At 31.0% G+C, this 26,032-nt stretch overlaps 1 protein-coding gene across 1 annotated transcript in view; it reads left to right on the top strand.

Annotated features, from left to right (window-relative positions):
* Window positions 1-25,818, top strand: part of tral (LSM14 family protein trailer hitch) — a 32,450-nt gene extending 6,632 nt beyond the window's left edge. The window contains exons 3-8 of the mRNA XM_035370028.2: window positions 11,849-11,990; window positions 17,449-17,652; window positions 17,759-17,893; window positions 23,132-23,240; window positions 23,317-23,489; window positions 25,064-25,818. Of these exons, the coding sequence (XP_035225919.2) occupies window positions 11,849-11,990; window positions 17,449-17,652; window positions 17,759-17,893; window positions 23,132-23,240; window positions 23,317-23,489; window positions 25,064-25,212 (912 nt within the window). The 3' untranslated portion in view covers window positions 25,213-25,818. The remainder of the gene's footprint in view (window positions 1-11,848; window positions 11,991-17,448; window positions 17,653-17,758; window positions 17,894-23,131; window positions 23,241-23,316; window positions 23,490-25,063) is intronic.
* The last annotated feature ends 214 nt before the right edge of the window (window positions 25,819-26,032 follow it).

Raw genomic sequence — 26,032 nt, 5'->3', positions numbered from 1 at the left:
AATAGAAATTTGTTTGCTGTTATACTGATTACAGAATACTCGTTACTAATTAAAGCGGCGGTCGCTAATCAGTGGTCCGCAAACACTTTTTGATGGTCCGCAGAAAAATTGGGACTTTTATATTTTTATGAAGATTTAGTTTAAAAAGTGATGAGTAACAAAAGCAAATGTGTTATATATATATATTTTAATTTTAGCAAAATTCCTTCTAAATTTAGAGACTTTTTAGCTACTTTTGCAGGTGTATCTAGTGACATTTGAAAGTGAGAGTTTGCATCCATGGATTTGCTGTTATCAATAATAATGCAAACTGGACTTTTTTTTTTTTTTTTTTCCGAATTACAAACATATGCCATTATAGTCATTAATAAGTTTTTTTCCATGTCAATTGGTAACTTAATGGATTTTTAGAACTATCGGCATTCTAGTTTACAATTGCATCACTGGAGGTTTTAGTTTTTTGTTTTTGAAGACGTTTTTGAAAATGAAAAGGTATCATTTGGCAGTTTAATGGGAATTCTCAACACGTCAATTTTAGGACTTGAACAGGGGAATTTCGCAACTGAACTAGAAATTATTTCCATCTATAAATCAAAGCTTTTTTTTATTAAATCTTGATTCCCAAAGTCATAAATGCTTCATTATTTTATAAACAATTATTTAATATTTGATTTTATAATTTCTGTGTATTATCATCCTAAATTTAAACCAATGATCCAAAATCCAGAATCTTGTGAAGTCCAGACAAGTCTGGATATCGGACTGCATACTGTTCTTCACGTTTAAAATATCAAAAGCAAAAACTAATATAAACAATATGAAAAGATAAGTTATTGTGGATGAAATTTCACTAAAGATTCATTTTTTAATGATCATACAAAAAGAATCTGCAAAATAATCTGAAAAATCAATAATATCCAATTATTATAACTCTTAAAACTATTTCAAATTTTGGCATGCAGTAAGCATTAACTTATCATATAAGTAATTCTGACTTGAAATAAGCATCAGTATCATACCCATAAAATATTTACTAGATATGTAAATATGTAAGCAATTTGAACAATTTTCAGGTTATCAGCAATTACTTAATCATGCATAAGTCTTAAATCTGTTGAATACAAAAACAATTTAAGAAAATTATTTCTGGATATATTTATATACACAAAGTCCGTAATCCGGACTCCTCGGGACTTCGGCGATTTTGGATTAGGGTTTTTTCCAGATTATAGATTATCAATTTAAATCTGGTAAGATGGCATGCAGAAATAATACAATTAAAAATATGAAACTGTAATTTATGAAATAAAGAGCAATCATGATCTAAAAAATATCAAAATTTACAAAAAGCTGAATAATTATTTGTTTGCTTTAGTAAACATTTCTGTCAATGCGAGTTATTTAAGTTGCTTTGTTTTTTGTGCTAATACTTTCTCTTTAATTTTGTAAACAGACATAATTTCTTGTTCAGTTACAAAGTTTCACTGTTCAAGTCCTGTAATTGCTGTGTTGAGAATACCGACTATCTTGTTAATAAATTTTTTCGTTTTCAATAATGTTCTCTGTTACTTTCTTCACTATCGGAAGCGCGCATGGGTAAACGCTTTACTGGCTTTATGTGCATGCGTAAGTTTCTGGCTTTGAGGTCCAGATTATAGATCATTCCGGATAATGGATGTCTGGATTGGAGACTTTGTACTGTATAACTTAAGCATGAAAAGAATTAAATTACTTTTATGAAGAAATTAAATTACTACTATTTAAATTTTCAAAAGTTCTTCAGTTTAATGGTAATGCATAAGTTTATCTTTTTTAATTTTGAATTTTGTCATGTTGGAAGCCAAATTAATGAGAGTATAAATTCTAATAAGTTTAATCTCTTATTATATGGATTTTTTTCCTGCATAATAATTCAAATAAAATTTTTTATTAGTATTTTTTATTAGTATTTATTTAAATTGACAAAAGACTGATCCTTCAGCACAAGAATATCTTACTTGCACCTATCAAAGCATTTTCTAGTGCAGGAGTTTAATATATTGCAGACTGAAATTTTATCATTCAGATACGCAGGACTTCAATAAAATGGGTTTGACCAAACTTTTCCCATTCCCCGGTCTTTGTACCAGCGTGTTTAGTTTCTTATGAAGTTTCATTGGCAATATTGAGACAGTTATATGAAAGTGTTAAAAACAAAACAAAGAACAAAAGTAATGAAGTGGCAACTTGTTTCAAATTCTAAGGAAAACTTTTGAAATGAAAGGTTGCTGATCATGAAAGCTACTAGGAGTTTCTTTATTTCTTTTTAGACACCTTTGGATCTTTTCTTTTTAATACTCGCCTCTTGTTAAAATCACTTCTCTTCTAAACATACGAGTTTAGGCGACTGATTTCTATATTACAAATTGTGACATCAGTGTTAAACTTATTAAGTAAAATAACTAACTACTAACTCGATCATTAATCTTAAAATAATTAAAAATATATGCTAAAATTAAAGTATGCAATTATGAAATTCAGTTTTAATTGTTTATAAAAATATTCCATTTAAATTTTTGATGAAATTTTCTAACAAAGAACTATTCTCTTTGTTTTATATCATTCAACAACAGTTTTTCATCTCAGTTTCATAGAACTCCTAGTAGCTTTCATGATCAGCAACCTTTCATTTCAAAAGTTTTCCTTAGAATTTGAAACAAGTTGCCACTTCATTACTTTTGTTCTTTGTTTTGTTTTAACACTTTCATATAACTGTCTCAATATTGCCAATGAAACTTCATAAGAAACTAAACACACTGGTACAAAGACCGGGGAATGGGAAAAGTTTGGTCAAACCCATTTTATTGAAGTCCTGCGTATCTGAATGATAAAATTTCAGTCTGCAATATATTAAACTCCTGCACTAGAAAATGCTTTGATAGGTGCAAGTAAGATATTCTTGTGCTGAAGGATCAGTCTTTTGCCAATTTGAATTTAATAATGGCGATTTTTCTATTTATTAGTATGTATTTAATTTTGCTCCTGGAAATTTGAATGTAATAAGCAACTGAGTTAATTAATCCAGGCGTTCGCTCAGGGTGGATGGGAGCTGAAAGGAATTGTTCCTTAAAACTGGAGTTATGTGTCACTGAGCTTAACTTTAGAAAAACAAACGCACAAAAGTTTCAAGTCCTAATGTCTTAATTTGTGCTTCCGCTTTAGATTATTATTTAAACTATTGTACTTTTTAAAATTAGCATTTAATAACCTTTCTTTTACATGAAAATATGTTAAAAAAGGGCTTACTTTGAGAATTAATTTTCAGAAGTGTTATTCCAATTATTTCAAACTTTTAATTGACAAAATACTCTAATAAAATTTAAAATTAATAAAAACAGTGTATAGGAAAGACAAGTAGTAACAAAATTTTTCACTGGAAGTGGAAAGGCACTCGGTGAGCTTGGTCTTTTATAAAATGTCTGTATCGGAACCTCTAGAGCTAGTGCTCTCTTAACTCTTTAGAAAATAAATCACCGCTCTCATCAATGTCATTAATTGGCTCATTTACCATGTGAGTTTATCCTTCCTCTGATTAAATAAGACTTTCTCATGATAAATCAAAGTCAAGGCTTTCCAAAGTAAAAAAAAAAATATGCAAAATATATCCAAAAGCAATGTACAACGTAACAGAGCCATACATAGTAATCTTAAAAGACCTTGCACAGTAATTAAAAAAAAAAAAAAAAAGATTTGAAGGGATATCGGAAACGCAAATGTTTATATCACATGGTGAGTTAGAACAGAGCTCTGTTTAAGTATACTACTTTCCCTTTTTCCCCACAACAGCTGACACCGAAGTTGAGCAGAATGGGATGAAATTAAGGGTCAGGATTTTTAAACTATGTTCATTTAAAAAGTAATGAACACAGGATACCATCTAGTGGTCTTTAAAAAAATGGTTCAGCTTAAAATGCAGGGATTCTTCATCCATCCCCTAAGCTCATTCTCCAGTGATGTATAGGTGCGATGCCTGGCTGCAAGACGTTCATAGGGAATGCATGTATGGGATGCCTGTTTAAAAAGAGTTAAGCAGCGAGTTTAGTAAGTAGTGAACATTGTATCTACCTTTATTTTAAGTAATTATTGTAAACCTTTCTATAAAATATTTACTAGTTACTTGATAATTTTCATAATCTGCTGTTGTGCTGAATTTTGATTCGGCTTTCTTTCATTTTATATTTAGGGCATTGTCAGTTTTGTTTTTAATATTTGTTATTAAATGATAACTTGAATCTTGTATTTTATTAGATTTATGATTAATTTATTGTAATTAAATCTTGAATGTGGGAAAATATCAAATGACTATTCAGTTTAAGTTATACAATTACATCAAGGTGAACTTAATATTGAATCTATTATTTGAACATATGATTCTTGGGTGGTTGCATAGTTGTAGTATTTTCTGCCAGTAGCTTTGTTAACTAATATACCGTATTTACTTGCGTAATACTTGCGCCCCCATTTCAAGCAGAAAAAAGTCAAAAGTGGACCACATTGTGTAGTAGATTTCTCCTGCTTAGTGGTCGCAGCTAGACTTTCACAATGAAAAATTGGCAAAAAAGTGAGACTATTACACAAGTAAATACAATATGTATATTATATATATATTAGTCTTTAATGCTTTAACCATATACAATAAAGTGACAAAAGTCCTGGGATAGCAATATGCAAATATACAGATGGCAGTAGTATCGTGTAAAAAATGTATAAATGCAAAGTGCTTTGGCAGGGCTTTCATTTGTGTTCAAGTTATTCATGTGAAGAGGCTTTGAAGTGATTATGGCCGCACGACGAGAATTAACAGGCTTTGAACGTGGAATGGTAGTTGGCACTAGACGCATGGGTCATTCCATTTCGGATATCGTTAGGGAATTCAATCCACAGTGTCAAGAATGTGCCGAGAGTATCTAATTTCAGGCATAACATCCCACAATGGACAGTGCAGTGGCCGACCACCTGCACTTAACGACCAAGACCAGCGACGTCTGCATAGAGTTATCAATGTTCACAGACAAGCAACGCTGCATCAAATAACCGCAGAAATGAATGTGGGACGTACGAGGGACGTGTCAGATAGGACAGTGCGGCGAAATTTGTCTTCCTTGGGCTATGCCAGCAGAAGACAGACTCGAGTGCCTTTACTGACAGCACGACATCGCCTGCAGCGACTCTCGTGGGCTCGTGAGCATATCGATTGGTCCCTAAACGAATGGAAAACCTTGGCTTGGTCAGATGAGTCACGATTTCAGTTAAGAGCTGATGGGTTAGTCACGATTTCAGTTATGAGCTTTCAGTTAAGAGCTGATGATTATAGGGTTCAAGTGTGGTGCAGACCCCATGAAGTCATGGACCCAAGTTGTTAACAAGGCACTGTTCAAGCTGGTGGTGGTTTTACATGGCATTGACTCGGTCCTCTGGTGCAACTGAACTGATCATTGACTGGAAATGGATACCTTCAACTACTTGGAGATCGCTTACAGCCATTCATGGACTTCACGTACTCAAACAACGATGGGATTTTTATGAATGACAATGCGCCATGTCATTGGCCACAATTGTTTGCGACTGGTTAGGAGAACACTCTGGACAATTCCAGCGAATGATCTGGCCACCTAGATCGCCCGACATGAATCCCATCGAACATTTATGGGACATCATCAAGACATCAGTTCATGCCCAAAACCCTGCACCGTCAACACTTTCACAATTCTGAACGTCTGTAGAGGCAGCATGGCTCAATATTCCTGCAGTTGACTTCCAACGACTTGAGTCCATGCCACGTTGAGTTGCTGCACTTCGCTGGGCAAAAGGAGGACTGACAAAATATTAAGAAGCGACTATGACTTTTGTCACTTCAGTGTATGTTAGAAAAATTTATCTATGGAATTTCAGGCTGAAGTTTTCAATGTAAGGCCATGGGTTAGAACAGAAGATCCAGCTGTTCATATTACTAAAAAATAAAATAAAATTAGCAGCTTTTTCTATACATTTTAAATACATTTAGTTTATTTAGAATATCAGAAATCTTTAATTAAATCCAAAAATTCTAAAGTGAAAAGGAAAAGTGGAAGAAAGAAACTGAATACATAAAGAAAAGCAGAATTATTCTTCAAAGATATGTACAGTTATTATTTAAATTACCCAATTGTTTACAATTTCAGCCCTTACTATAATTTCCCATTTCCATTTTCTCACCAGAATGTAAATCACTTAGCTTTTAAACGGAGATTTTTGGAGTGTAAGGCAAAAGTGTGTTTCTGATCTCCACTTGCTCCCTGCATTAGTTCCTGCTAGCTCTAATAATTTGTAATTATTTGTCTTGGATTACCGTTGCCGGATTTGAGTTTATGATGATAGTTATTGAGCCAGCCTAAAATGAAATTAAATTGTATAGTCTTAAAATATTGATCACTAATCTATATTTTTAGTTTGAATTTGACTCTTCTTGTTTTATTACATCACTAGGAGCTGTAATTGATTTTAGCATAAGGACATGCCTTTATTTTTCAAGTTCTTTTTAAATAAGAATCTTATTTAAACCTTTGTGGATATTGTAGTTACTTTCAGGCATAATGATCATTTGCTTTATATCTGTTGATGTGTTTTGGACTATTTAACTTTTGCAGATCAAATAAACCCTCATAGGTACATTGTGGACAAGTTAGGAGATAAAAACAAGCAGAAACTAGTGAGAACATTCTTTTGAGTATTGAGACAAATTTTTAATTGTTAGAAAAGGTGCTTAAAGAGAACCAAATCTGTATAAATTAGCCAAAATGTCTGGGAAGGCTTTAAATTAAAAAGATGCATAAATATTTTGTTGAGTATTGTTGCTACAAAACAAATGTTTTGTAGCTTTTAATGTGTAATTATTTAAATATCGTTTAAGAATCAATGTCATAAATTGCATGTATTTTAAACTGAAATTTTATTAGATTGGGATTTTAATAGGGCCTTTTTTAACAAATATTATTAAAAAATAAATTTAATTTAATAGTGGCCATGTAAATCCGTAATGACTAAGGCTATCTTATACCTAATTTAATTACTTATAACTAACTGCTTGCCCTTAAAAATTATCTCTGCATATTAAAGCAAGTTATTGCCTTTCATTAACCCTTATCGTAGCCACAAGATAAAACGTAAAAATTCATGTAAAACTTAGTCTTCGCATCTAGCGAGACTTAAAATAATGCAAAACAACTTATCACCTCTGGTTATTAGAACCTTAATGTGTATTAACCGAGTCGCAAACCCCTAGAATTCTACACGAAGCTACGGCACTAATGGTGTCGGACAGAGCCCAGCTAACTTTCAAAATTTGCCAACAGTGCCTACATCAGGCCTTTCAGGTTTGTTCTGATTAGTAGGTCTTTCTCTAGGTAAGCAGCAGCAGTGACAACAGCCATGCTTTTGTTGTGAATCATGCTGATTATGATTTTAGTTCTCATTTTAACCTATGCCGCTTGACATAAGATCTGCTTACTATTTACTAAAGCTCTAGACTGAGCAAGTATGTGACAAAATGAGATATAAAATAAAATCAACATAAAACTGTTAGTAAAACGTAAATAAAATGTCGCTTATCTCCTTTCAAATATGTTCAATTCTTATAAGTGTAAAATATATAATGCTCCTTGATAAATTTCATATATATTATCTTCAGACTTAATAATTATGTTAATTAAGTCATGTTTAATAACAATGCATCCTACTTATCTATTTTGTTTTAGGATGAAATTACAAAAGTGAAGTTCAGGCATAAATTATATTTTTAATTGAATTTATTCAGTTCCCATTCACTCGTAGGTCCTTAATTTTTCATTAATGGTCCTTAAAAGTACTTAATTTCAGTATGCAGAAATATATACAAACCCCTGTATATAATATTTCCATGTTTCTTCCTGTGTAACGTGAATACAGGCTAGTATCCTTTCCAAGTCTGATACTTGTACATTTTACTGCAATCATTAAATAAAATAATTTTTACAATAAATTAAATTTACTTATTTGTCCATAAATATTCACAAATTTATCAATCAGTATTATTTTAAAGCTATATTTCTTAATTTTTATTGCCTATTTAGTTTCAATTTCTAGAAGCTTTTTTTGGTATTTTTTAATTAGTAAAGGGGAAATGTATCCTTAGAATGCTTACTTTTTAAATTTAGCTAGGGAGACTAAGCTATAAAATTTACTTTTTAACATTAATATTTTATCTAATTCTACTTTTCAAATTTGATTTTAACACTTTACTGACTAATCGCCTATTAATCTGCTTTTTTACGCCAATGCCTACAGACCGATAGCCTATTAATCTGCTTTTTTACGCCAATGCCTACAGACCGATAGCCTATTAATCTGCTTTTTTACGCCAATGCCTACAGACCGATAGCCTATTAATCTGCTTTTTTACGCCAATGCCTACAGACCGATAGCCTATTAATCTGCTTTTTTACGCCAATGCCTACAGACCGATAGCCTATTAATCTGCTTTTTTACGCCAATGCCTACAGACCGATAGCCTATTAATCTGCTTTTTTACGCCAATGCCTACAGACCGATAGCCTATTAATCTGCTTTTTTACGCCAATGCCTACAGACCGATAGCCTATTAATCTGCTTTTTTACGCCAATGCCTACAGACCGATAGCCTATTAATCTGCTTTTTTACGCCAATGCCTACAGACCGATAGCCTATTAATCGGCTTTTTTACGCCAATGCCTACAGACCGATAGCCTATTAATCGGCTTTTTTACGCCAATGCCTACAGACCGATAGCCTATTAATCGGCTTTTTTACGCCAATGCCTACAGACCGATAGCCTATTAATCGGCTTTTTATCACAAATGCCTACTGACTGATAGCCTATTAATCTGCTTTTTTTCACCAACGACTACCGACCTATAGCCTATTTACTTTATTTTTTTTTTTTTTTTTTTTTTTTCTGGGCTATCTAAAAATAGCCTACCAATTGGTAGCCATGGCAATAAACAATTGCCCTTTGCTATATCATCTGCATTTTATTATTAGGGAGAATCTGAAGCCAGACAGACGTGCATATGCTGTTGAACCGCTAGTGGTCGGTAAAATGTTAAGACATTCCAGTATTCTGTATTTCAACAAATTATGGATATCATATCTTTCAAATTGTAATACAGTCAAAAGTCGTTAATCCGGACTTGTCGGGACTTCGGCGATTCCGGATTATAGATCATCAGTTTAAATCTCGTAAGATGGCATGCAGAAATTATAAAATTAAAAATATGAAACCGTAATTTATGAAATAAAGAACAATTATGATCTAAAGGGTATCAAAATTTACAAAAAGAGCTTAATATTTATTTGTTTACTTTATTAAACATTTCTTTCAATGTAAGTTGTTTAATTTGCTTCGTTTTATGTGATAATACTTTCTCTTTAATTCTATAAACAGACATAATTTCTTGTTCAGTTACAAAGTTCCGCTGTTCAAGTCCCGTTAATTGCTGTGCCGAGAATACCGACTAACTTGTCAATCGAAATTTTTTCGTTGTCACTAACCTCTCTGTCATATTCTTCATGTCTTTATCCATTTTTTGCAGCAATTCCACTTTTTGTTTGATGGACATGGAAACATACTTTCATTTTGTACGATCCTTTGGGAGCTCCAGAATCGGAAATTCTATTTGACATAATCGAAAGTTCAAGTTTACTTTTATAGTATTGTTCTTACAGTCTGCAAAAAATAAGCCGGGTCCAGTTCGAAAATTAAGGAACAACGCAATCATCAACATTAACTGAAATAGATAATTGGATAATTTTAGCATATACCGTCCGTTATACATAAAACGCGCACGCGAAAATGTATTCTGCGCTTGCGCACACGCATATGCGCAGACGTAAAAGGTCTTACGCGCACGCGTAAACGCCTATGCGCATGTGTCAACGCGGTGCATGCGCAGAAAGTTTTTAGCTTTGATGGCCGGATTATAGATCATTCCGGATTATGGGTGTCCGAATTAACGACTTTTGACTGTAATAATGAAATTTTCTATAGGCTCAAAATGCATATATTTAATAATTCTTTTCTTTACAGAAAACATTAAATGTTATACATACTTGTACTGCTTCTTAAATAACTTCCTATATATCCTTTATTGAAAATTTTTAGAATTCTATAGTAAAATGTTCAATTCTGGATTTATTTCTATATTTAATATTTTTAATACTGAAATATGTTCATTTTAAAGTTGTACGAATTCATGAAAAACTATAAAATTCAATATACACTCTCTTTTAAAAGTTAAGAAACAGCATGTTTTTTAAAGCTCACCAATACAAAAATGTCAGCAACATTTCAATTCACAGTTTATATGCATGACAGTAACAAAGTACAAATTTTATTTTATAAAAATGAATACTCATGTAGGAATTGGAGAGAAATGCAAAAATTACAATTTTTCTTCACGAGGGTTGATCTTCAATTATTACAGTTTTGTGGGCAGCTATTACAGTGTGCAGATGCCTGTACAATGTAGGTTTGTATGTAAGACAACTAGTTGTTTGTGTCCCCTTGACCTGAAGACACAGAGGTTCCCGTTTAATGTTGGACAAGAGAACACGTTTCCAGGACCAGTCAATAATGGGTGTTTGTTCTCTTCACAGACGAGTCCAGATTACATAGGAGAGTGATTCAGGTAGTCTGCTGATCTGGAAGGAACAACTCACCAGATGAAATTAATCCCACATTGTGGAAAGACAGTTACAGAGGTGGTGGAATGACGTTTTGGGCTGGGATCTCTCTCTGGTCATACTGACCTGCATGTGTTTCATGGAGAAACTTTGACTGATGTGAGATGTCAAGATGAGATCCTTGATCAATATGTCTGCCCATATGCTGCTGTGCTGGACTTCTTCTGATGGATGACAATGTGTGACCACACCGAGCTCAGGTTGCTGAAGAATATCTTGAGGGTCACCTTATGGAGCAGAGGGAATGGCCAGCTGAATCTCCAGACCAGAATCTGATAAAGCATATTTGGGACTACCTTGGGAGACGTGATGCTGCTTTAAGTCCTCCTCCAAGGTCGTTATATGATCTCAAACAAGGATTACTTCGTATCTGGTCATTGCTTCCCATTTCACTGACCGACAATTTAATTGACATCATGGAACATTGCTGCCACCAATGTAGTGCAGCTAGGAAAGGACGCATTGTTTTATTAGAATCCATGTTCCCTAAAAAAACTGATGTTTTTCCAAGATTGGATTTCTGTGCCAAGAATTCCAATTTTTTGTTATAATTCATGTTTGTATTGAACTTTAGAAACATTTTATGTCAGCTTTGAGTTTGAAAATATAAGCTTTCTTTGGTTTTGGAAGATGATATTGGGGCAGAAATGTTCATTAGATTGGATTTGTAGAATTCTTGAAATACAAGCTGATTTAAATTTCAAAGAAATCACCTTGAATGAAATTTAATATTAAGCTTTTAGATCTTGTTTATGGATTTTTGAATAAGTAAATCAGAGTAAATATTTTCTGAGTAAAATATCTTCTGTTATTTCAAAGTAAAAACATATTGCATTGTTAAATCTAGTTGAATTGCTTTCATGTATTTTGTGGTATGATTTTGTATGTTGATTAACAAATGATATAGCTTCATATATCGCATAAGTGCACATCAAATTTTGCACTATCAATTTTATTTTTGCTGGAAATAAATTTTAAGCAATTAATAACTTTAAATATCTATGTACAATAAATCAAGCTTTATAAATATGTTTTGTTTTTGAACATTAAAATAAGTGTTGTAAATTTCCATAGCATTCCCCACCTATATCCCCATATTCTCTATCATTTGGACAACCCTTTGGAACGCTATGTGGTATACCTCCATTTCAGCACTTTCCTTCGCAAGCAAATTTTCCTCATATATCTTCAATTTTGACTCAAAGTCATTATACAGGTAACAACTAAAAAAATTTTTAAGTCTTGATTTATAATTTCTGTAATGCATATTTGAAAATAAGCTTATTTTTTCATTTCCTCGTATATCTTCCTCGAGAACCTTTTGCTAAACTGATTGTAAAGCTATATATTATAAATGTCTAATTTTACTTTGTAAATTTAAAGAATGTATCTTAAGATTATATTTTAATTTTGAATGATTTAAGATTTTCATGTTTTTCATAACTCTTGCAGATTAATTCATAAAAATTAACTTTTCAGAAGAATTAGCATGGATATTTATTAACCATGCATAAAAATAGTAGTAATAACTTGAACTGGGCATTATTGTAAGTGTGTGACAGGTTGAAATCCCATTGCAAGTATGACTAAGTTATGAAAAGCTCTTGAAATAAGGAAATGCATGTAATTTAGGAGACATTTATTAGGCAGGAGGTATTGAGAATATATATAAATTGGTTAAGAATTTTTTAACCATTCTAATAATCTGTAAGTGAACTTAATTGAATGTATTAAGAGGTTCTTCTGAAAGGCCTACAGCTGAGTGTTTAAAGACAGCTGAACCTGGTAGTTTTAAGTCCAGGTGAATGAGCTTATTGCATGGTTGGGTTTTGTGGTTTTCCTCTGTGTAATATGAATAAGAGCAAGTTTTTCACTTGAAAATCAATTATGAAGGCATCTCTCCTATTATGCAGATAGCCCTAAAGTCCTTTGCCATATTCAAATATCCAAATCTAATCATTTCCTGGGATAATAACTGGAATATGTAAAAGTATATTTGGTTTATTTGATTATGGCAAAGCCGAGTGTTATCTGCCTAAGGGGTGGGATGCCTTTGTTGAGAACATTCTAAGGGAAACTAAATCATATGCACATGGGAAAAACCCACAAAAAATCGTATGAAGCCAGCCCATTCGCTGGATTTGAACCTCTGACCAAATTACCAGTGTTCAGAGACTTTACTGCTTGGCTGCTGGTGGGCTTTAAAAGTGTATTAAAATAAATGCATCGAGCGGGTACTATAAGTATTAATTATTACAACTGATAACTTCAGGGCTTGCCAGTTACTTGGAAGTACATTTAAAATTTAAGCTGTTTTTTAAACATTTAAAATTTTGTTAGATATTGAGTATATTCTTGAGAAAAATTCTTTATATTAACTAGCAATAAATTTTGTATAACATAATGAAAGTAATGACTTCTTTTTTAATTAGATACATAACATTTCTAAGAATTTTTCACGTAAAATTCTGGTAAATTATGTAATCTTTTAAAGTCTTTTGGGGTTCTTTTCTGTTATGCACACTTTTTGGTGCTTGTGAAAGAGAAACGGAACACATTGCAAGGCCCAATGATATTGTCATCTAGGGACTAAATCAGCGATTCTCAATCAGTGGTATGCATACTACTGGTGGCATCTAAGAAGAAAATAGGTGGCAAAGGAACAAAATATTTAAAAATATTAAATTAAAAAATTAAATACCCCAACATCTTTTTTTAAGTTTTTTCTCCAAGACTCGTAAATTTATGCGATCTATGCTTTGTTCAAGGTCAACAGTCGCTCAGATTCCAGCAAAATTTTCTTAAATACTCCTTTAGTCATAGACATAACAAAATTTGTTGTAAATGTTTTTAAAAGGTGTTATAGAAATGGATGTTGTATTTAATAGGAAATGAAAATAAGTTCCTATAAAAGATAATAGTATCTCATTAATTTTTTTAGAGTTGATCAATTTATTAGCACACTGACACTTTATGATGTCACCATTTTTGGGCTCGTATTGCTCTATTTTGAATTGGAATCTTTTTTTCTTTACATCTGTTTGTTATCTCTAACAGCAGGTATTTTGTTTTCCTGTTTTGTGCTCCTTGCTTTTCTACATGATTTGAGAATATCATCATTTGTTTTTTAAGAACTCTTAATATACTGTGCATTTAAATATTTGTGAAAAAATAAAACCAACCTAAATTTTACAAAATGGAAAAATTGCTAGGACTGTTTAAGTGAAAAAGTGATGATTCACAGATGATGAATCCAGGACTATCTACTAGAACTAAGAATACTGAAAAGAAAAATTGTTTATAGAAAAGATAATGAAAGTTATCATTTGGGTTTACTTGGAATGACCCTCAACCTGTGTGTTTAGTTTGTGGTGAATTATCCAATCAAAATATGAAACATTGTTTCTTTAAGACATCTTGAATCTAAGCATGCCAATTTAAAAAAATAAACCTGAAGAATATTTTAGAGCAAATTGTCAGCATTCAAAATGGTAAATAAGTACTAAAAGGTTTTTGTTACTTCAATTTAAAAAGCTCTGAAAGCTAGTTACCTAGTGAGCCTAAGAATTGCCAAGACTGGGCAGGCTCACGGTGTTGGAGAAAACATTATCAAAGATATTATTTTAACGTTATTCAACAAAAAAGTGGTTAATGAACTTAATCGCATTCCATTATCAAATGATATGGTAAGTCGATGAATTGATGAAATGACAAATTTAATAAAATTAGATACTTATTTAAAAAATAAAACACAGTGAGTATTTTTCATTGCTAGTGGATAAAAGTACTGATATTATGAACTTTGTTCATTATTAGTTTACATACCTTTCGAAGAAGATAAACTTCAAACTAAAATAGCCAAAGAGTATTTATTTTGTAAATAACTTTATGATAAAATAATTACAAATGAAGTTTTCAAAGTAATTGACAATTTTATGTCTGGGAATGATATTCCTTGGAATAAATGCATTGCCTTATGCAGTGATGGAGCTCAGGCTTTACAGGAAAATATTCCTGTGCAAGGAAAGCAAATACAAAAAAGGTATTTATTGTATGTAATCATTATGGCATGAAGATAAAATTATTAAATTTGTAAGCATTTTGGAGGTTTACATGGGTGCAAAATTAGTAGAAACAGTTGCCATACCTGGAAGCTAAAACAGCCCTTACTTGGTTAGGCATGGAATGAAACTGAGCTTGGGTGACAGAAACGGGCAACTCATTTCATGCTGCTTCAAGTCTATGCCACACTTCATCAACCATATTAGGTGCAGAGGGGTGGGGGCCAGTCTCTCCGCAATCAATGGCCAGATGGTTTCTAAGATAGCGTACAACCACAGGACATCAGAAGTGTACCAATTTGTGTTCAAATTACCATCGATCCGAACTAGAGATGTGCGTGTCGTGTATCGAATGGCTGCCCAAACCATCACACCAGGTGCATGGCCCCTATGCCGATATCAAATGCGAGCAGGCGATGTGTGTTCTCCTTGTAGAATCTAGACTTGTATATGGCCATCAGAATATTGCATGCAAAACTAGGACTTGTCTTAAAAGACGACATTGTGCCACGCAGTACCAGAGTAGCCATCTCTGTGCTGCATTGTCAAAGGAAGCCAAAGTAATGGTCGTCGTTCTGTTAGTCTATGCTGCTGTAAACATCCACACCATACGAGCAGATACTGGGTGTGCTGCAAATATGCCTATTTTCTGACTAATCGTCAGTGATGTGAATGTGTTTTTTTTTTTTTTTTTTCCCAGTGCTGACCTTGCAATAATCTGACCTCTTGGACGTTCAGATTTTGCATGGCGTTCAGTACAACACTCAGCAACCCACTGATTCCATATTCGCATGACAGTGGTTGGATGTTTACCATTGCAACAAGCGATATCACAGAACTACAGTCTACACTTTCAATAGGCAACAATCCTGCCTGTATCAAATTTTGACACTTGGTGGTAACCATTTCTTTTTATTTGAGGCATAACACTATATTCTTAGCAAACTCCAACCTTGCGTAGTGCTTTCCGAATAAGAAATCTACTGCACAACTTTTCTTTTATGCAGTGCTTCAGATCTCATTTCCCCTTCCTGCGTCATCTAAATGCGCTGAAATGCTAATCATTGGCATATCCCAACCTCTTCTTCCTTTCTTGTAATTTTGATGTTTCTCAGATCATTCCTTCCTGGTGTTGCAATTTTAATTACCAGCAGTGTAGTTGGCATGTTTATCATATTTAGCTGATATTTTTGGAAAGTTAAATTTAGGATTACAAGGACAAAGTGTTAATTTGTTTATAATTACAGGTAAATTAAATGCAATGATAAGAAAACCCGAGCTAATAATAAATTTTATTAGCTCTAGATAGTATTTTAAGCTTTTTACTACTTTTAGAAAATTTTCTGATTGAAAATAATTTGAAAATAAAAGAATTAGCATCTGACATTAAAAATCATTGGTTTTCGTTAATAAATAATTTCAATATGCATTTTCCCAAGAATAATGAAAAAGGAAATTGGAATAGAAATCTATTTTGTTCAAATGTACCTGAAATTTTCTCGCAAAGAAAAAGAACAGTTGATAGAAATTTCCTGTAATCAAACTCCAAACTGAAGATTTAAAAAGTAACATTTGTTAACTTTTGTCTGAACCCAAAAAAAAAAAAAAAAAAAAAAAAAAAAAAAAAAATTAAAGGCATTTAAAATAAAGCTATTAAATTTTTATTTCCTTTTTGCCTAACCTATTTATGCTAACAAGGATTTATTTGAAAAATAAAGACAGAACAAAGTTAAGTTATTGTAATTTATGGTTAAAATCAAGTGAAATAAGACTAGACATAAGGAAACGATCTCTCTTAAACAGGCACAAATGTTGCATTAAATTTTAGAATTAAAATATTGTAACTTAAATTTTGATAATTAAAATGCCCAATTTTTGATCTAACATTTTTTATGTGTGTGTATTTAATACAAATAGCTAATGGGTTGTGCAAATGGCAAAATATTCACTGTAATATGTAGTGACGGTACTAAAGTTTTTCAGTTTTAGTTTAAATGGTATATATTAATCAAGAGGTTAACTGCTTTACTAAACTAGAAGTATATATGTGTATGTGTGCATTTCATTTAACACATTTAATTCTGTGCTTACATTTTAAAAACCTGCTAAACTGTATAGCAAGTACTTGATAGAAAAATACCAGCTTTTTTATGTCGTAAGAGGATATAAATGTCTTTGTCCGAAAATGTTTAAAACGATACTTGTTATTAAATAATATTTGCATATAACAGTTTAAAATTTGTAATTTTGATTGATTTTTTTTATTTTAATTTTTTAAGTATTTTATTATAAAGAAGGTAATGTGTAAAATTTTAAATAATTTAACTTGATGAAGTAAAAATTTAATCCATTACTTTCACAAAGCAAAATATATCGAGAATTTTTTAAAAATTTTCTAATGCTAATTATGTTGCTACTTGCTATAATATATTTCATCTCCTTATATTGATTATCAATTAAATGTATCTAATATTTTTAATGTGTTACAAAATTTACCTTTGAAGTTTAAATTACATTGGAATTGCCATTCTGTATTCTTAAATTCTTTTTGAAACCAAACAATAGCTGTTACAAACTTAAATTTTCAGTTAAGAATAATTGTAATTTTAAAAGGATCTCGATCTGCAACACCTTCTCAGAGGAAAAGTCCAACAATAGATGCAGGTGTTCAAGTATCTGTAGGTTCTACAGATGAGAATCAGTCGTACAGAGATCCTAGAAATCAAGAAAAGCAGAGAAACCGTGATAATAGAGTGCAGTTTCAACAGCAAAGAAGATTACCACCAGGAAACCGTCGTCAACAAAGCAGTAGACGAAGTAAAGATTGCATAATATTTTTTATTATTCTAAAAGTCTAATAATGATTTATTTTAGTATATTATGAATTGTTTTAAAACTGTAAATTTTTTAATTTATTATATAGATATCCCACGTAATACCAGAAGCAGAAATGGCTCTACCAATATAGATACTTTAAAATTTGATGGAGAATTTGATTTTGAACAAGCTAATGCAGAATTTCAAGAACTTGAAAGCAAATTGGCTAGGCATAAGATAGGTAAATGGTATAAAAGTTTTCTTTCAATGTTTCCGATAAGCATGCTTAAAATTGCTTAAATATAATCTCTAAAGCATACAGAATTTTATAATTTTTATATTAGCCATTTAGTATTTTCTTTAATTATATCTCAATTGTTATGCATCCAGTTTATCTTTAAATATTTACAAAAAATTAATTTTCACGTTTATTTTTCTAAAACTATTTAAGAAAAATATCAAAGTTCTTGTAAAAATCATCACTTTGAAGGATAATGTTGAGAGCAATTAAATTTAAAATTAACTGTAGCTTATGAATGTTCATGAAGCTTTTAGAATTATAAGCTAATCTTGTTAATCTAGCAATAAGGTGTGGAAAAATATAGTGGGCTTTAAAATAATTTGCCTTTTTTATATTCATTATTATGTAAACCACAAGTAAACAATTTGGATTGAGGTTACAGTTCTGGTGCACTTAGAGGCAACTGTTAAAACAAGCTTCAAATGTATATTTTGCAGACTTTGCCAGCAAGTATAAAAAAAGATTGAAAAGGAATTTGGAGTAAACATTTTCTATGCAGTGAGTATGAAGATAACATGAAAAATTGCTTATTTGGATTGCTGCAAAAGAAGCTGTTTAAATGTAATGCTGTGCAGAAAATAAATTTATCATGTGCAGAAAACTAACACCAAGAAATCAGAGGCAAGAGAAGAGAAAACTGATGCAAAGTGCTTTTGAAAGACTATACAAATTAAGCTCAAAGAACGAAATTGATTACAATAAATCAAATGTGAATGATTTTGAAATAAAACTGACAATGTAAATGACTTAAATGACAATATCCCTGAATGCCCTAAGTGTAAAGATAAACAAGAACGCATTGATATTTTGAAGAACAAAATATCTTTGGAAGATTGCATTAAAGTATTGAAAAATAAAGAATAGAAAAATTTTAGTGCGTTTGCTCAACAACAAAGAAGGTGGACGACATCTAGAAAGAAATTTGTAATAGAAACTAAAATATCAATTGGTGAAATTTAGAAAAAAAAGCATAGGTCAGAGAGTCCGGAAAAACATTTAAAGCGTATTTTCAAATTAATGCATTGCTAGAGAAGGGAAAATAAAAATAATTAATTTTTAAGTACTGAGAGTGAAGTTGTTTTGTCAAAATTAAGATAACAAACTTGCATATATTTATTTAAATATAATATAGGTGTAAGTATAAGTTACAAAATTATTTTTTAAATAATCTATGATGGGGGGGATATTTTTAAGTAAAGGCCGTTTGATAATAAAAACCAAATGGAAGAAAATTTTCAAAAACCAAATTTTTTTTTTAAAACAAGCCCAAGCTGGTTTTATTTTAAAACAAGATTCTATATACGTTTATCTATTTTTGAACATAGTTGCCAAGTTCGTTTAAAATCGCATATCATATCTTAATAACTAGATTTTGAATACTGTTTTCATAGAAACTTGCCGCCTGCTCCGATAACCAAGGTCACAGCAGTTTTCATGTCTTTGTCATCGTTGTAGTGGTTGCCACCGATATGATGTTAGAGATAGCGGAAAAGATGAAAATCACTCAGTGTAAGGTCTGGGCTGTAGGGGGCGTGGTCAAAAACTTCCCAGCCAAAAGAATCCAATAAAGCTGTGGTTTGAAGTGTAGTGTGAAGCCTTGCATTATCATGGAGCAGCAAAATTCCTTCTGTCAGCATGCAGAGTCTTTTGTTTCGAATCGCTCTGCGTAGCTTTCGCAGGTTTTGACAGTAGGCTACCACATCTATGGTGGTTCCACATTGCATGAAGTCGACCAACAAAACGCCATGCCTAACTTAAAACATGGACGTTATGATCTTTCACTGGGACAGAGTCTGTTTGGCCTTGATCCTTACAGGAGAATGTGTGCGTCTCCACTCCATGCTCTGTCGTTTCTATTTGGGCGTGACATGTGAAACCCGCGTTTTGTCTCCTGTTATGATCCGACTCAACATGCGCCACCTTTTTCCTGATACGAGTCAGAAAATTCAGCAAACACTCAAATCTTTTGTTTTTGTGGTCCTTAGTTAGGAGTTTAGGGACCCAACGGAAACTCAGTTTCTTAAATCTTAACAGAAACAATCTTGTACAGCACTGAGTTGGACAGTTTAGGAAATTCGTTTGAAAGAGTGCTTATGGTGAACAGTCTGTTCTCGAGAATTTTCACTTCAACTGAAGCCATTCCATCATATGTGATAACAGATGGACGACAGGACTCGTCATGAACATTGTTGCGGCCAGCTTTGAAGTCTGACTCACTTATACACTTCGCTATGGTAGTAGCTCTGTAAACTTCACAAATCTGCTGGTGAATGACTGCAGCAGGCATCTTTCTTGGCGACAAAAAAAAAAAAAAAAAAAAAAAAAAAAAAAAAAAAATCTCTGCCCGTACCTCGCATATAATGATCAATATGTACTTGATTTTCCAATAAAGAAAAATGTTTGTTAAAAATTGTACCAAAAACCGCAGAGACTTTTAATATGACCCAATAATTATTTTAGAAACAGTAATAGAAATCTCTGTTAGCATATGGATAAAGAAATGATTATAAACATGCATTAAAAAGAAGGGAACGTTATGTTAAGATTCGCTCATTTTGTCTGTTATTTTAAAATTGAGTAAGTATTAATTTTTTTATTGTTCAGTTTAAAATGCATACAACAATAACATTGTCTCTTTCATATTATAGCCATCTTTCACACATAGTTCATTTTAAATGCTGGTTATTCAAATTTTAAACACTAATTTGTGTGTTATGAATTGCATCTCCACGCTCAGTATTTACCATAAATACGCCATCGCTTCTCATTTCTGTTTCAGGTGCAAAAGCTGTATGAACTAGCCATTCTTTTCTATGCTCTTTATTTAAAACTTAATTTCTAGAAATAAAATCCATCCTTTTTAACTGTTAAATGTTCTGCAATCAAACACGGTATTCTCTATTCTTCCTCTCCTCCTGCATTTTCTTTATAACTCTGATCCTTGAACAAAATACATCCTGACAACTATGGTTGTTCAGTTGCTTAATGAAGAATCAACAATTGATGAACCTGCGAAATCGATATCTATTATTACAAAAGCTTAACCATGTAGTTCTTATAACTGTAAAATAATGCAGAATAGATTCCATACATATGTGTATAAAAATTGTCTAATTTCAGATTACAGTTACTATAAAAGTCCATTCTAGTAATCTCTAATGATTTTGATGAATAATAAGTTCAGTTAATTCAATAAATATGGCTGGCTTTTCAAAGGTTAGATTTAATATTTTCCCTTGTATAAAAATACAACAATTAAAAGGAAAAAAATACAATACATGGCATAATAAATATATCATTCTTAATGTCTTGTAAGTTGCACTAAAGTGTATATACTGAAAAATATTAAATGCTCTCTAAAAATATAATACTTTATCACAGCAAAAATTTCCACAATTTTAAACTTTTTGACATTTTATGTGAATATTGAACATACTAACAAATTAGGATTTTTTGTTTATTTATGTTCTTGGTTTATTTTTCAAATTTAAATTATGTCTCCCTTTAAAGTTTATGCGAAAAGTGCTCTGTAAAATAATTCTGTTCTAAAATCCAAATTGGAAATTAAACTTTTTATTTTCCGTTACGCTAGAGTTCCTTAAATATTAGAAAATGTGTTCTAAAAGTACTTTTTAATGCCAATGAGCAGCAGCATGTCTACTTTTCTAAATTTTAAAACATGCTATTAATTGCAAACATGTTACACATTTAAACATTCACTGATATTCTTCATAGAACATCGGTATATGTTTAAATGAATTAATTTTTTATTAGACATTGAATTTACATGCATATCCAGTTACCATGTTAATTGAAAGTTTGATCTCAAATGTCATTAATTACAGTACAAAAATTTAATTGATTAAAAATGTAATTTAATTATAATGGAATTATATAAAATTTTATAATTATAAAAATGTAATTTATTAATAACTATGTATATTAAATTACATTACATTTAATTTTTATTGCTAAATTGCAAATCTATGCTATGTAATGCATATTTTAGGAAATGCTAATGTGAATACCCAGTAGCCAGGAAATTTTTAGTCATTATTCATATACATATCTTGAATATTTTAAAAATTAAGATTTGTCCCACAGTTGCTATGTGAATTTTATCATTTTTTTTTTTTGTGATAAAATTACTGTTGTATTTATACTATGCAATATAAAAGTATTTCATTTGTCATTTAGTACTGAAACTTATTGCTTCAAGTTGGTATTTGATGCATTAAATATGAAAAAATTGGATTAATTTTAGAATGTTCATTTTCTCTTATTGATGTAGCTGATCAAATATATATATATGGTATGAAAAATCGTTGTTGAAAACATAGGTTCAGTTTTTCATGATTTTCTTCGATATTATACATTCATGTTAACCTTTTGGATTTATTACAGGATAATCCAAAAGTTGTATATATCACTTTCAAAATGGATATTAATGGCCAGTTGTTTTAATGGATAGGATCCTCTTGGATTTAATGGATAGGATTTAATATCTCTTGAAATATCAATTGTAATCTATGCTGTTAGCTTAAAAAAAAATTTGCTTGGTGCAAGACTGAGAACAGTTTCTACCAAGCAAAATGAAATTTTATGATCGAGCATAACTTTGCAATGTGTAAATTTGATTGTGATACCATCTTTCTCATATTCTTTGTTGGTGATTGCTAATGTTTATTCCCGACTTTGTCCATTTTTGTCGGGGCTTGGAAGAGGCATGTGGAGACATTGCATAATTTTTTATGGTTTACAGTTTGTCAGTCAGGTTAGCAAAAGTAAAATCATGGACTTGTTTGGTTCACAAACATTTAAGGTCTTTTTGAGTGATTTAATAGCGTTTCCATAAGAATGCCTTGTGAAGTAATGCTGAATCTTCTTTTTTCCCCCTTTTGGAAAAATTTATTTTTATCTTGTAGAAAATAAATGGCTTTTAAAGCTAACAACATAAACTACAATTGAAATTTTAAGTGATAAATTAATTGTACAGAGATGTTATCCATTGAAATAATTTTCCATTGATGTTCCTTTTGGAATTTTCCCAATTTTTAAAAGTGTGTGTTTGATATTTGGATAGCCTTGTGTTTATAATATGACTTGTTTGACATTACTATAAAAGATTAGTTTTCTCAATTGTCTTTAAAATCATTAACTTTTTTCATGTTTTATTAGATGATACAATAGAACCTCTCTCAGCATTTGAAGAAAATATTCCTGGATACGACAAAAATAAATCTTTCTTTGATGATATTAGCTGTGAAGCTACTCAGCGAATTAAGGGGTAAGACTGTAATTTATTGTGTTAAGAAATTCTTTTGATAAAAGTTTTGAAATATAAATATTTCATTTTATTACAGTTTGCCTCGATATGATTGGAGGAATGAACGGAAATTAAATGTTGAGACGTTTGGTACTTTAGCAAGCAATTCGTGGTTCCGACGGCGTCGTTTTAGAGGAGGGATGCGTCGAGGGCTTAGAGGACGTGGTGTTCCAGTTTCAAATAGATCTAATGAAGGGCAGCAAAAAACTGGTAAGTTTATGTTTATTTTTAAATAGAAATTTTATATTTATTTAATAACTATGGTTCAAAAATATTTTTTATATAGAATTTTTAATTGTTTTTCTTCGATTTGCAAAAGTACAGTTTTAATTTTTGATTGTATTTAAGCGTGCAAGTTGTGATATATATTATCCTTTTTTAAGAATAATTAGTCTAATTATATGTATTGACAATTAATACTAAACTTTTAAATTTATTGATTTAAAAATAGTTTGTTTTAGAAGGGATTTACTGAGATCAATTATATTAAAAGCTTTGTATGTTAATGCAGACTTAATATTTGCTGCAGTTTTATAAAATGGTTTAATTTACTGCAATTATATAAAATGATTGTCATTAACACATTATGTGTACGTAAAATTTCTTTCTACAAAGTTAACTTTCTATGGGGGGAAAAAGGTTTATTACTCAATTTATTATAAAAGTACAAATTATAATATAAAAGTATATGAATATATAGAAGTATATTATTATAAAAGTATAAATTAAAGAAATATTGTAATTGATTTTAGCTTTGAACAATGACTAATGCAACTCTTTAAAAGTTTCATGGTAAGGAGTGCGAAGTTTTCAATGTCTATCATGCCTTCTTTCTTCATTTGTGTGAATCTTGATTACAAAATTAGATGGTACCTGCACCTTTCTTAAAAATTCGTTTAACTTCTTATATCTTGAAGACTCTTCTTCACTATCGTTGCTTTCACCGTTGGCTGCTTAATAAAATCATCCAGTTCTGTGTCATTTCACAATCATCATTTTTGACTTGTTGTTTAATTTTTTTCCCTTCCGTATCTGTAAATTCTTCAATGTGTTGCTTTTGCAATTTGTAAGAGGTCCATGAACCTTAAAACTTGAGTTTTGCTGTTCTAAGCAATATTTAACTTGAGTGAATGCTTCCTGTGTTGGACAAATTAAATGAAGACAATTAGATAATGCTTATGTACAAAACCTCATCCTGCATGTCCATGTTTAGCATGGGTTTAGTGCATTAAACTTTATTTGCCAGCCTAATATGAAAACCGATTACTCACAGTGAAGCAAACACAATCTGACCTTGTCATTGATTTCTGACTCGTCAGCACATTTACCTTCTCTGTTTATGATTTGAAGCATAAAGTATAGGAGACAACTAGAAGAATGGATGAGATTCATGTCTCAAGGAAGTCTAAATGAAGATTTAATTAGCTATTATAATGTTAATATTATTTTATATTCTTATTGGAATATAGGTTTCTTTTAAAGACATAATATTGTGGTAGTTATGTGTAGTTTATCCATGACTACTTTTCATTTATGTTCTTGCTGTAACCACATCCTTCAGAAATTAAATGATTGGCATAATTTTCCCTTTCAATTTTCAGACTATAAAATTGCTTAAAGGAGAAAATATGGTATAATGTAAGTACTGTAAATGGTGGTTTTTTTCCCACTACTGTGATAATTAATTTATACAAGCATTTGTTTTGTCAGAGATCTGTAATATGAATGACTAATTCTTTTTTTCATTAAATGAAGAAATTCATGTACTCTATTTTTTTTTTTAGTTACCTTTGATGAAATTCCTGAAATTAAAGAAGTGAGTCTGATAACTGAAGATAGCAAAAGTGAAGGAATCCCAGTTATAGAATTAATTGTAGAAAAAGAGAAAGAAAATGATTGGCCTGATGTAAAATCAGTAAATGTCTGGGGTTAACATATTTTGCATGAACAAGTTTCTCTTGTATAAAATTTAAGAACATTTAGTCTTTAAAAATCATTATGGAATATTTTAGTTTTCCTGGTTTTGAAACTTTTTTGCATAATGCATGAGCTTTAGATTTTTATGTGCAGATTTATGGAATATATATATATATATATATATATTTGTAAATACTTTTGAGACTTGTTTGTTATCATTAGCCCTTCAAAGTTTTAAATAAGCTTTCTTTGAGTGGTCAAGAATGACTACTAAAAATTTAAACAGTTCTTACAACGAAATTTTTTTAGTTGGCTTTTTCCCTAAATGGAAATATTTGAAAAAAATTTCAGTCATTAAATGCTATTTGAGCATTCTGTTCTTTAAATACAAAATGTTTAAAAATGTCTATAAATTTTTATCATTAAACTTAACTTGATGCTGAGAATAATAAGCATCAATTAATGGAATGAGATGCTGAGAAATAAGAGTAAGCATCTGCTCAACTATTTTGTATATGATTGAATTGCATAGATATTGTGCATGTAAAATTAATGTAAAATAGAAGTGCACAGAATGACCAAGATTTGTTTTCTATTGTTAAATAAATTATTTATGCAATTATGATTTTGTCATTCATGTCAATGTATATATACATTTTTGATGAGAGGTATGTTTGAATACGTATTCAGTTGCATATTTTACTGAAGTATAGTATTACATAAGCATATTAATTCAGTTTTCAGCTGGTATTATATTTCAATATACAATGATTAGCAGTTTTGCTTAGTTAGAAAGATATTGATTATCACTTCAAAAAATTACTCAATCCTTTTCC

This window comes from Stegodyphus dumicola, chromosome 1, assembly GCF_044657685.1.
Source record: "Stegodyphus dumicola isolate Sdum_Otavi_A_Nest chromosome 1, ASM4465768v1".
Classification (NCBI taxonomy): Eukaryota; Metazoa; Arthropoda; class Arachnida; order Araneae; family Eresidae; genus Stegodyphus; species Stegodyphus dumicola.
This window is presented reverse-complemented; position numbering and strand designations above follow the sequence as displayed.